Source organism: Cyprinodon variegatus, unplaced genomic scaffold (assembly GCF_000732505.1).
Source record: "Cyprinodon variegatus isolate N-32 unplaced genomic scaffold, C_variegatus-1.0 Scaffold1020, whole genome shotgun sequence".
Taxonomy (NCBI): Eukaryota; Metazoa; Chordata; class Actinopteri; order Cyprinodontiformes; family Cyprinodontidae; genus Cyprinodon; species Cyprinodon variegatus.
The window spans coordinates 99,150-112,725 of NW_015151473.1; the positions used below are offsets into that span (position 1 = coordinate 99,150).

General features: G+C 43.0%; 1 protein-coding gene across 1 annotated transcript in view; it reads right to left on the reverse strand.

Moving 5' to 3' along the window:
* Positions 1-3,998: 3,998 nt before the first annotated feature.
* The window catches only part of LOC107100852 (dematin-like), a 24,206-nt gene continuing 14,628 nt past the window's right edge, over positions 3,999-13,576 (reverse strand). The window contains exons 6-12 of the mRNA XM_015399513.1: positions 12,223-12,334; positions 11,587-11,729; positions 10,594-10,624; positions 10,356-10,493; positions 7,060-7,125; positions 5,271-5,351; positions 3,999-5,185 (exon numbers count right to left, since the gene is read on the reverse strand). Of these exons, the coding sequence (XP_015254999.1) occupies positions 5,072-5,185; positions 5,271-5,351; positions 7,060-7,125; positions 10,356-10,493; positions 10,594-10,624; positions 11,587-11,729; positions 12,223-12,334 (685 nt within the window). The 3' untranslated portion in view covers positions 3,999-5,071. The remainder of the gene's footprint in view (positions 5,186-5,270; positions 5,352-7,059; positions 7,126-10,355; positions 10,494-10,593; positions 10,625-11,586; positions 11,730-12,222; positions 12,335-13,576) is intronic.

Here is a 13,576-nt window from a genome sequence, read left to right on the forward strand (position 1 = left end):
CGACAGCAGGGTGAGTAGCATTAGCAGCAACGGCGCCATTGTTGTTGTGATACTGGCCGCGCATGCGTGTTTAGAGGCGACGCTATGACGCATGCGTGTAAAAAAAAAAAATAAAAAATGCGGTTAGAGCGTAAAGATGGAAACGCGAAAACGGCGTTTCGAAATCTTCCCACTCTGAAGGCTGAATAAAAAAAAGATCGTTTACAGACCCCCGAAACGCCGGCTTCTTGTGGATGAGAGGCTGGTTTGGTGAAAAATGTGTGCGTTTAGGCCAGGGTTCGTCTTCGTGTGGACGGGGCCCCAGTCAGTGGATGATTAACCAAGAAAATCAATATATAAGCAGAAGGATCCTACAGTGCAGCATGTAGTGTAACAGTCTGTCTATCTCAGACTGACTTGAAGACATTGAGTTAGCCATAAGGTTCAACATTAGAAAGTAGAATAAATCGAAAGTACTTCAATTTGAAATGTTGATGTATTTATGTAGTATATTTATTTTGTTTTATTTCTTATATAAAAAAAATATATATATATATATATATATAGCATGCATATGTAGGATATAATTACCGTAACAATGTACCAAATACATGTATATTACATGTACATTAACTTAACACTTTTGGCAAATCTGTATTCTGCTCCATGAACACATTAATTTTATTGTGATTGATTTGTATAATGTTATAATATATGATTTAGAACAGAGGTCTTCAACAGGGGGTCCGCGACCCCTAGGGGGTCCGCATAGGTACTGCATGGGGGTCACGAAGTTTTGGTTAATTAGACTTATATTCCCCCCTGCAATATTTTCCACTAATTGAAATGTCTTTAAATCCACATTAACATGAATTCAACACACTGTAGTAAACAGATAAATGGAGGCAGAAGATGTCTTTCAGTCATCAATGCAGATCTGCGTTCCTGAGTAAAAATAAGTCAAATATCTGACAAAAGAGTGGAAAATAGAAGATTATATAAAAAATGTTTTGTTATTGTTGTTCCAATAAGTTTGATAGTAAGAACAGAAGCATAGACTCTAGATTTTTTTAGTTCTTCAAAAAGTCAGAGAAAGAATATCAAGATTTGATGCATAAAATATCTAAAAACATGACTTATATTTTGAGATAGTCTTCAACATAAATGACAAATGAACCAGAGAAAGGAGGTGAAACAGGTATAGGATAGCTGTAACCTAAACCTTTTTTTTTTTATATTCCCTCCTGCAATTTTTTTCCACTAAAGTAAGGGCCTGTGGGAAGTGGATTTAGGCACTATAGAGTTCTACCTGGGAGAGACAATTTAAAATCCTTCATTGGCTTTATATCACACCTGAGATGAGACATAGAATGTTTCCAGCGTTATCAAATCTTTGTAACAAATGTCAGTCTGCTGTTGGTTCTTTGTTCCATTGCCATATTCTGCAATTCTGGGAATCCGTTATAGACAAGTTACATTTAATATTTAGGTACCAACTGCAATCGGGTGCAAGAACGTGTCTGTTGGGTCTGAATGATGAACTGCCAGATAACTTTAACAAAGAGCTTCTACATATATTGTTACACTCTGCTTGAAAGTGTATTATGGTGTTGTGGATTTCTGATAAAGCTCCTTCTATAATAGCCTCGTGAGACCATCCTGATCTCGCAAGGTTTCAGTCGCAGATCAGTCTGGAGACTCTCCGTTGAAGAAAATTTGGAGTCGTTCACCAAACGAACGTCCAATCAGCGTTGGCTTTGAGGCGGGTTGAGGTGTGACGCAACGAGAAGCGCGACAGTTCAGTCTAAAGAACATGGCGGCTTCAGCCGATGAAACTAGCGTTAGCGTGGCTATCGAGCAAGTTTTATCGGAATTACAGAGTATTTCTTCACTGAAAGAAGAGCAAAACACTGCTCTGGAGGCTTTTCTCAGAGGAAAAGATGTTTTTGCTCTTCTCCTGACTGGTTTTGGCAAGAGTTTGATCTATCAATTGGCTCCTCTTCGTCGTCGCTCTGTTAGTACGTCATATGCTTCGTTGATCTGATTGGTTTATTTGCCCCGTCTATCACCAACATAGGCCAATCAGCTAACCAGTATTTTCGCCCCTTCCCAAAATTACTTCAACGGAAGGTTTCCAGATGGATATGGGGAGCAATAATGTAGTGTTATGTTTGTGGGTTTTTTTTGCTTTTGGGCTCCCTTTATTTATTTAATTATTTTATTTATTTTTTATTTTTTTGTTTATGTGTGTATATCCTTCTCACATGTATTTAGTGTTTCATTTTTGATGTTTTCCTGCTTTGCAAAAAAGTTCAATAAAAAAAAGAAAAAGGTTAAAGTTGTAAAACAGTTGGACATAGTTGTATAACAAACCTTCCGTGGTAGCTACTGGACAAAGCTGACGGATGGATGAACACAAGTCCCACCTATGAGTCGGACAAAGAAGGGAGGTGAGACGAAGGAAAGAAACCCAGACAGAGACTTTTTTTCACTTGAACAGATTTATTCTAGGTATAGTGAGGATGAGGAATCCCAGCGTGTTGTTTACTGGTGACATGTTGATAAGCAGGAAAGGCTCCTTTCAAGTGTTTCAGAGATGAGGACGGATTTCAGTGCTCATTTAAAACAAACCTGAAGAACTCTAAAGTAAACGCAGCCTTTAAAGCTGCCAAGGAGAAATAAAATGGCTGTCAGCTATTGGACCCAGATGTCAATCAGACTATAGAGCAGCTAGCTGTCCTCATCGGATCAGGAGGAGGTGGAACCGGTACCATGAAGCTGATGTCAGACTGAAGAGCTGCTTTACAGCTCTGCTGTGTTTTAGAGGTGATCTTAGATCCTTCTTGGTGACCTGAGGATTCAAACAGCTCTTACTGTCCACCCATTTATCCGTATTAAAACGCAATTCAAAATGGCTCTTCCCAGTCAAAAGCCATTTTCTCCTGGCCGTTTATATTTATTTACTCTGACTCCACCCTTTCACAAGTTACAGGGTCTGAAGTTTCTCTTTAGATCTTAATCTCCACAAATCATGGCAGAAAGAATATTTTAGATGTTTAAAAAGGAATTGCAGTCCACTGGTTTTCGTCTCAGCATTGGAACTATTTTTAATTAAGCACTAAATCAGTAAATGGGCCATATAGTGACGCTTAAATGTATAATGATCAAATGATCTTAAAACGTACTTTTATGGTACAAAAGTGACAGAAAATAATTTTTAACTTAATACTCTGAAGCTGCTGCTGCCGCAGTGCATGCTGGGACAGCCGTGAGTCATCAGACTGTGTCAATCTCAAGAACGGACAAGTCTGCTGTGTCACTACCCCATCTGTCCAGGAAGCACGATCCGTCCCGAAAACAAACAAGCAGAACCATAACATCCGGATCCCCGAAAAACTACAGAACGGTATTGAAAATACTTTTTTATATCCTTAAAACATTAAAGAATTCTAAAATACATCATATAGAAAATATTGAGGACTTTTCTGGAAGAAATGGATACGATTTACATTCTCTCCACTGTATTGCGTGACATCCTCATCGGACATGCTCGGAGCAGTCACAGGAACCTTCCAAAGGCTTTTTTTTCATTTTTAGAATATGCAATATTTATGCAAATACAAAAATGTTAAAAAGGAACTCCCCGCTGGAAAAATAGAAAAGAATAAAAAAAGTAAGAAAACTGAAGTATTGCCTACCAGGAAGTTATTCTATTTGCACATGCACAGGATGGATGTGCTTCCGGGACGGATCGGGTACTGGCACTGTGAAGTGGAACAGTAGTAGGGCTAAGGCTAATGCCAAGTACACATATTGAAAAACGGGCTGAGAGGGCGACTCCTGTTCAAAGATCAACCCAACCTGATTTTTTTCTAAATTCCAACACGAGCAAAGGACTGTTTATGGATTAGGCAACTACTATAGAGGTGGCATTTTCAAGACAGAATCGGGAATAGAAAAGTCTACTAAAGCGAAGCCCACCAGGCCACCAAACACCATGGAGCCTTGGCTAGTATGTTGTTTTTTTACAAAACAAAGTCTAAACTGAAAATACCCAATCCCGAAAGTGTTAAGAAATAAGGTTTCTGTGTTTCTGACCCTAAATGGTCGGGTTATAAATATTTAGGAAAAAAATCTGGATGAAAAAAAAGAGGGGAGACGATGGACTTCCTCTGTTCTTTGTGTCCGTCACCCTTCATCCAACACGCTTTATAACATTTATTGGCAGGGAAACACTACATGTTACTTTCTTCCACTTTTGGCGATTTACAGTAGCAGCAATTCAAAATGGCCTTTCCCATTCAAACGCCGGACCAATGGCAGCAGAACATGCAACTCCCAGCAAATTCCCCTCACTCTTCCAGCCACTGGAGCGAACCCCTTTCACTGATTTACAAGGTCTGACCAGGAGATGGCGCTTCTCTTTAGATCTTAATCTCCAGAAATCATGACAGAAGGAATATTTTAGTACAAAGATGAATGTTTAAAAAGGAATTTTAAAGGACCAGCCAAGGAAAGTGTGGAAATCGTGAACTACCGTTAGGTACACCAATATCACTGAACGGGAAGAAGCTGCTCCTTCTGTGCCAAACAACTGACCGCCTTCTCAATAATCATCCAATCAGAATAACATAACAGCACCATTGATGGCAAAAACACCTCTGGGAGGAGAAAGGGTTTCCCTAACTTTACGCTGCCTTGCCCAGGGACTCCAGCAGGAGGCAGTCAGCCTCACAGGTTAGCATCAGCTTCATGGTACCAAAAACATGTGAGTTTATCCTAAAGAAATCCGCTGGTTCCTCTTCCAGATGTTGAGCTTTGCGGCGTTACTCAGTGAGAATAATGTCACGTTAACGGTGCGGTTGGATATATGACAGGAATGGTTTACAAGCAGTGGTGGTTATAAGTGCAGCACTGATAATATGTCAGATGGTTTAAAGTTTTAAGTCTGACCAGAACGGTCATCAGAGGTACGGATCCAGAACCCTCCCAGGGACATAGGTTGGTATTACGGTAGCTCTCTGCTTCTCCTCGTTACTGAGGAAGGGCTTCAGGCTTCATCAAGTACTGGTTGAGAAGAGGTCACTTCCTGTTAGAACAGCAACGCTTTTTTCTTCAGTTCGTTTCTTCTCCATAGCGACAGGCGGTCAAAGTCAGCGATGGGCATCCCAAAGATCTGCTGGAACTGCTCCGGGGAGAGATGCCTCTGTCAGAGCAGGGACACAACCTCGTTAGATTCATTCACACCAAGTCTAAGACTAGTTTCAGAGTGGAACCGGGATGATTCTCACCTCCAGCCGAGTCCGGTCCACTCCAGGCGGCAACTTACTGCGCCCTCTGTGGGTTACAATCAGGGCTTCATACGGATAGATCTGAGGAACAGACAACCTTTCATCACCTTTTTCAACTAAAAATATAATTAACTGAAAGTCGTGATAATCATTGACACATGGCTGATTAGGTTATCAGTGATACAATCAATCAGACATGGCGGAGACATGTCTAAACATCTGCGGCTTTAGCAGCAAGTAAAGGTGGTCTTACAAAGTACTACTTTGTACAAACACACAAGTTTGTGTTCCAAAAAAGTAAAAAATCAATACACTGGACTGTGTTTCCAAGTTTATTTTGCTTCCGAGAGTTCGAGGCTTTAAGCCGGACATACACTGTGCCATTTTTTTCAATCATTCACACTGTACGACAAAAGTGCAGGGTTTAGTAGTACAGTGTGAGATCACAGCTCACGATGCATGTTCAGCCCGACGCTCTCATGAGATCTGCCAGCTCACACTCTATGTCTAAAAAGCACATCGGACTCAGCTCCGCGGTGAGATGGCGCTACTCGGACTCGTCTATCTGGAAGCCAAATGAGTAGAGGAGGAATGTGAAGCTCACTAGAGTCAAACGAGCTGCCTTAGACATTTGTGCCCTAAAAAGAAAAGGAGAGGACGTACTTGGACAAAGATATGGCTGAGCAAACATGGCTACTACGGTCTGTCCATCTTACAGGAAGAACTCCATTTCAGTCGCTCCCCCGCCATGCTGCTGTTTTTACATCTCAGAGGAAGACGAAAAAGAAGAATGCTTGTTTGCGCATTCCAACTGAGCGATTTTCCCACGACGGTCGGCCCCAACCTTACGATTCCTGATCGGGAAGTGGTCCTAAGAAGCTGATCGACCCTCTTTAAACCCTGTACACTACACGATGCACAACGAATAGGTCCACCCCCAAGTTTGTGGTTAAACCTAAAAAATGTATTGCTACAAAGCACCATCTGTAAAACCCACTGAGTCACCAAGAACCCATCCACTAGAAGTAGGACCCAGTTCTGATCACTAGTAGCTGTTTAAAGTTTGGATACGCCAGCGGACATGCGACAGTCTGTCACACCTTTGCTGTTTACACCTAAAGCTGAGCATTTACTGCGCAACATCTTCAATCGTTGCACGCAGCTACAGCTCAAACTGTACGATGAAATTGCAGGGTTTAAAAGTTCACAGCTCGAGATGTTTGTTCTCACACTGTGCGACCCGACGCTCTGGTGCGATCTACCTGCTCACACTGTTCGTCTAAAAACCATGTCGGACTCAGCGCCGAGAGATGGCGCTGGTCAGATTTGTCAATCTGGAAGCAGAAGCGATTTGGCCATGACCACCTTAAAACGGGCAACTGAATTTCAGACGTGTTTGATTTTCTCCCGACCTTCCGGTTCCTGATTGGGAGGGGGTTGTGAGAGGCTGATTACCCCCTGTATACTACACGACGCATGATCAGGCTGAAAGTCGGCCCAATCGAAAAATTCTTGCACGACTGGAAAATAAGCCCAAAAAGGGCACAAAAAAAAATCATACAGTGTATGGCCCGCTTTTTTCCTGGATCTCAACATTTCTAGAGGACAGAGAAGCTGTTTTAACCTTTTAGGGTAAACTCAAAGGTATGGTGTGAAGGAAGTGTTCATTTTTCACCACTTCCTGTCTCCAAATCAATGTCTAAATATCTCTTTACACCGAACTGACTCTGATAGATAAGCCTGGGAAGAGCAGGAGACCCCAGCAGCTGGTCTGTTTATCAGGGCTCACCTTCTGCTCCAGAATGCTCGGCAGGGAGTTCCCTCTGTCCATCCGCTCTCTCCGGGCCTCTCCGTTCTACACAGACACATTCCAGACACGCTCTGTTCAACAGCTGCTAACATATGAGACTCACAGAGAGCAGGGCAGAGAAAGCTGAGGGACACACCAGGTTCAGTTTCTACAGTCTGGTTCCACCTACGGCTAAATAGGAACCAGTGTTTCCCTACTGGTGTCCTGATGTTTCAATCTATTCTTAACCTAATATTGGCTTAATGTTAGCCTGAGGTTAACCTAAAGTAACCTGATGTCAACTTAACATTAGCCTGGCATTAGGCCTCATGTTTAGAGGATACTTTTATTAAAGGAAAAGTCCGCTCATATTCAGAATTCCAACTTCTGAAAGTACTTTAATTATGAAATGATGAAATACTGTTAGATAAATGATAAGTATTTCAATTAAGAGTCATTTTCATGTGAATGTTCTTTACTGAAGGCATCCATGTTTGTCAAAGAACACTACTGCCACCTACTGGTTTGTGACGTCACGGTGCGGTATCGGCTGTTGATCAAGTCCCAGTGCTGTATCTGGTGTTTGTCACAACGCGCTATTATCCAAGTCATCTTGAAAACATTCTTCTTCCAAATGTTGGCTACATATTACGGGTTTTTTCTCTGGCCAGAAGTTCGATGGCAAATCCTCCCTCTTCAAGTTGCCGATCCAACGACCAACCCGTCCGTGGAGGATCAGGAATCAGAGAGGTGGAATAACTTATTTTTTTCCCTGATGTATTCCAACATCCAGCTGCCATGCACGTGGGCATTGTCAGTTTCACTATAGCTCTGGTGAATTTCAATGGTGAAGTCCTCTGGAAATCTTCAATAATTGTTGTTGATTGCAGATGTGTCTAGTAGTTCCCATTGATTTAGCTTGTAAAGCGGGGAGAATGGCGCTAGGCTTACCGCACCGTGACGTCACTGCTGGAAGATGGCAGGAGGGAGGGGTTACTAGATTTGGGCAAAAATGGCCGCTCCCAGACTCAGTAATCGTGGCTAAAGTTATTGTTTTTAGTTTTTTTGTTATTAATGCTAAATTCATTAAATCACTGATTTAATGCTGACCGGACTTCTCCTTTAAAAGTTTTTATTTAACCGGGATAGTTTCATTGAAAAATAAAATAAACAAAAAAGAAAACAATTGGGATGAAGTGCTGACCAAAAGGCTCGGGTGAAAAAACAAAACAAAGAAAAGTTACACAGTTATAAGATAAATGACAAATAATAAAAATAGGTACATGAATCAGCCTCAGTAATTTTTTTTAGTTTGAAAATAAAAACACCCTGTATGATAAGGAAGGTTGGTAGCAGGATTGACCTGTTTTAAAGGTTATGTTTAAATATGGAAAGGGCTACAATTTTAATTTGGGCTTTTTTCTCTGGTGTTCAATTCAAACAGATAAGAAAACTAAATCAGCATGTATCAATATCGAGTGATATGACAGGGTTATATTGTGATACATTGTACTGCGTTAGTTAAGCTAATTTAAAAGGGCCAATGTTAGCATGGTGTTAGCTTAACATTAGCCTGTTAACGTGAAATCAGCCAGATGTTAGCTTGATGTTAGCCTGATGTTTACGTGTCGTGTCACTACCCGATCCGTTGCAGGTACCACATTGCTTGGGGCCCCGCCCCTTCTTATGACGTCAATATATGGCAACTCCACTCGGACAAACTGTATTGCACCCGTTTTTTTAAGAATCTCTCTCAACATATTATCACCCATATTTGGTATTATTTTATATTTCATTGGTGATCTAAAGCTCAGTCTTGAAGGAAAGTAACGCCTTCTAAGACTGAGCTCTCTGATGTAACGAGTTGACACAAAAAGTCTCAGCTTATTTTTATTCTTTTTATAAAGATTGAAGGACAGAGGAGGACAAATGGGACATTCTAAAAAAGGACTTTTGTACAGTTTTTAGACCAAGGAAAGATTGGTTGTTGTTGAAACGAATTTAAAAGTAGTGTAGCTTAATATGGCTAACTGACTGAGCTAAAATAGGCTAACCTGTTAGCTACTGAGTACAGCTAGCCACAGCGCTACCCAGCTCTCCCCCTTTATATCATGATCTAACTGTTACTCTGTTCACCATAAACAGATTTTTTTTCCAGTTTTGTTATCAATCAGGTAAAACTTCTTCGGTCATTAGACACGCTAACGCTACAGATGCTCCCGACTCGGCACACGGACGATGCATGATGTTATTTTCATTGTCTGGGCAACCACAATATTTTACGCCAACGTTCAGCCAATCATGTAGCGTAACATCACTGGCAGGAAGCAGGACCTGAGCAGATCTGGCACCTACAGCGGTAGCATGATCCGTACCATTAGCACATTTGCGCAACCCGATATACATGCAGTGGGCACAATGCAGTTCATGAACTCCGCCACGCTGTGCTCCAGGAAGCTTAATTACGCATCCAATGGCAAAAAGGTGCTACGCAAACATGAGTTAGACACTGGTCATCGGGCTGCTGTTCATGCGGCACACTACACGTTTGACGGAAGCTATGGCAACAGCTGATGTACCAGCATCAATAACTGACCGTGTATGCGAGTTAAAAATAATAGTTTGTGCTTTCCTCACCGAACACGACCTCTCATTCACACTAGATATAGATGCTCTTTTGCCATCTTCTGGCCGTTTTTGGTATTGGATTTTCAAAAGTCAAATGTAGCTTTCAGTCAGTCATGCGATCTCTGATCCCATGCCCCAACACCCCCTGGCATGGCTTGAAAATAGACACACACACATATATGAAGGGTTGCGGGTTTGATTTTCCGGCCCGCATGGAGTTTGCATGTTCTCCCTGAGCATGCGTGGGTTCTCTCCGGGTACTCCGGCTTCCACCACAGTGCAAAAACATGGCTGTTAATTGGCTTCTCTAAATATTCCTTAGGTGTGAGTGTGAATGGTTGTTTGTCCTGTGTGTCTCTGTGTTGCCCTGCGATGGACTGGAGACCTGTCCAGGTAGTACCCCGCCTCTCAGCCATAGAGAATTTGATTAATAAAAGTTGAGTTTAGGCAAGAAACACATTTTTATTTTATCACAAAGTAGATGATAATTCTAAAGATAAAACTAGAAATATTTCTTTGAGCTAAAGCTGCTCTTATCTATTCCAGAGCTTCATATGGATGTAAAACTGTTCAGTAGTGGATTAAGGGGCCTTGCAGGGGAAGATGGCAGTAACAGGTTAGCCGCAGGGGGTTGGAAAAGCCATGCAAACACACAAACAGACACTCACCTGAGCAGCTGCAAGGAGAGAAGGAGAGAAGAAAGGGACAGAAAAGTTGAGAACAGAGAGAGAAGTCATCATTACACAGATGGAAATGTTCTCCCAATGAGGTGCATCAGAATCAGAAACCTTACACCACCTTCCTGCCTACATTTGGCCTTGTAGAGGTATTTCCACCCCCTTATGTGTTTCCACTCAGCCACTACCAACCCAGTAAACCCTGTGTCTTTCATTGAGACACACTGACCCAAAGGGGTCCATAGCTGAGGTTGGACAATCTGAAAAGAGGAACATGCATTTAGATTCAGACCCTTTTTGCTCAGATAGGGCTAAGGTAAACCAATGCTAGAGGCCATTTGAGGCCCAGAGGTTACTATAACCCTATTTATACTACCCTCTGAAAACCGATCTGTGCTGAGTTCGGATCGAGCTTCGATCAGTTAACGGCCGTTTACACACCACGCTAGCACCATTCATTGCCTCCTAGTGACGATCTACGGTACTACTGCTCTCTAATCAACATGTTGGGGCCTGTAACATTCAGGCAGTTTGGGTATAATTGTGATATTTAGTTATTTGCAGTGAGTCAGGTGAACAAGGCAGCCTTTGGTGAATTGACTTGACAGAGTGCTTTTGGGAAGTGGATAAAACAAATGATAATCAGGGCTTACTGATGCAGGAAATAACAACAGTTTTATCACACTGCTAAGCAGAATCATCACTGGAAATTGTATTTTTATGAATCTCCGAAATTTCATGATTATGGAGGTAATCGGAGACTGTAAGGAGATGACGCGGGCTGAAAGCAGATGACGCGGCCAGAACTGAACTGCGCTGACCCCTACTGTTGAACTAGTACCAGTTAAGCGGTTCAGTTGTGTCCAGCACAGTCCAGTTCAGTTTTGCGTGCCATTTACACTCAACAGTTACCAATCTGGAACCGATCTCTGCACGGTTTCAAAAGGGCAGTGTAAATGGGGCTAATGGATAAGCATCTCAGGTTGCATTCATAATGGGACACATGCCCTATGTAGTCTTTTTAAGCAAAATAACTCTGATTTCTCCACAGACTCAGGCTAAAAAAAGATAGATTGTACTTCTTTCATCATTTTAATACAATTTTAAACTTTCTACAGTTTCATATAACCAGATGACCTAAGATTCTTTTACTCGTCGCCTTCGCCTTTATCATGGACCAGGTTGTGGTGGCAGCAATCTCAGCAGAGACTCACAGACATACCCCAACCCAGAAACCTCCTTCAGCTCTGCTGAGGGAAGTCCGAGGCGCTCCCAGGCCAGCCGAGAGACATAGTCCCTCCACAAGGTCGTCCACTGGTCTCCCCCCAGTCCAGCATGCCTGCCAGGCCACCTCAGCTGACTCGTCTGGATGTGGAGGAGAAGCTGCTCTCAAATAATCAAGCTCCTCACCCTAGCCTTAAGGGGGAGCCAGCCATCCTGTAGAGGAAGCTAATTTCAGCAGCTTGTATCTTGTTTTTTTGGTCATGATTCAGATTTCCTGACCATAGGTGAGGGTAGGAACATAGAAAGAGTTTTGCCCTTTTACTCTCTCTTCACCATGACAAAGTTTGCAGAATAGCAGTAGCCACACCGATCCGTCTATCAATCTCCGGCTCCATTGTCAGCCTCCACAAAATGTAGAGACAAGATCCACTGGTCCCCAAACCAGAATGAATCCAGCCATTGGCTGTGCCTAGAAGTCCTGTCCATGAAGGTTATGAACAGGAGCCAGTGACAGAAGTCCTGCCAGAGTCCACTGTGCACCGGGAGCAAGTCTGACTTAATGCCTGGGAATGTGGACCAAACTTATGATCCACTTGTATAAAGACAGGATAGCCCCTAGCCGAGGGGAACCAACCTCCTGCATCACCCCCCACAGGTCACCAATAGGGACAAAGTTAAAGGCCTTCTCCAGGTCGACAAAACACATGTGGGCCGGTTGGGTAAACTCCCTAGCACCCTGGAGAACCCTGCACAGGGTTTAGAGCTGGTCCCCTGTTGGACAGCCAGGACAAAAACCACACTGGCTCCTCCAGTGTGGTTTTTGTGGTTTTGAGTTCTAAGGTACTCAGGGCAGATCTCTTCCACCCAACCGGGGCCTGTGAGATTAATTAATCCATCCCGACCACCCGTCTCTTTTTCCACGATGGAAGGCATGTCAGCCGGATTGAGGAGATCCACAAGGTTCCTTCCACTATGATGTCCTCTTTCAAGGTCAGCAACTCTTCGCTCCCACTGAAAAAATCTTAGAACAGCTTTGCTTCCCGTCCGGATATGCTGGACAGTTAGCCAGAATTACTTTGAGGCCAGCCAATAGTCTTTCTCCATGGCCACTCCAAACTCCTGCCAGGCCTGAGTTTTTGCCCCAGCAACTGCCTATGCAGCGGCACGCTTGGCCTCACATTACCTGCCTGCTGCCTCAGGAGTCCCAGAGCCAACCAGGCTCAAAAAGACTCCTTCTTCAGCTTGACAGCATCCCTTACTGCACCACTGAGTTCACAGATTGCCACCACAACAGGCACCAAAGACTTTACGGGGACAGCTAAAGGCGGCTGCATCAACAATGCATGGCCCACTCAGACTCAATCTCTGCAGCCTCCCCCAGAGTCTGGGAGAAGCTCTCCTGGAGGTGAGAGATCAAACGCATCCCTGACAGAGATCTCAACCAGACCCTTACTTCTCCCTCTGCCCTGCCAAGTCTGTGTGGCCTCCTCCTCTTCCAGCGTATCCAGCTCCCCACCAGGTGTTGGTTGGTGGAAAGCTCCGCCCCTTTCTAAAAAAATCTTTTTTAATACTTACACTACAATATTTCACTATGACAGATTTGCTATTGGAATGAACAATGAATTAAGATCAGCTTTTGGATCATTTTTGTCTGTGAGGCACATCTCCTATTTCATAGGGATGGATGAGATAGTGAGATAAATGGAGCTAAAAAAAGGAGGCGGTTAATACATAGTTACATTTAATTGTGTAACATTGAACAAAATGTATGTTTAGCAGTGTTCTTACAACACGCTGCTTTTTTTATTTTACCTGAGTAAAATAGGTTAAGTAGTACTTCTCTCGATCAATGTTCCCTCTAATTTTACATTTGTCTGGGCTACACTCAATCCCCCTGAGTTCACTGAAGACCAATGGGAGATCAGATGTCTCCATGGATGGATGGATGGATGGATGGATGGATGGATGGATGGATGGATGGATGGATG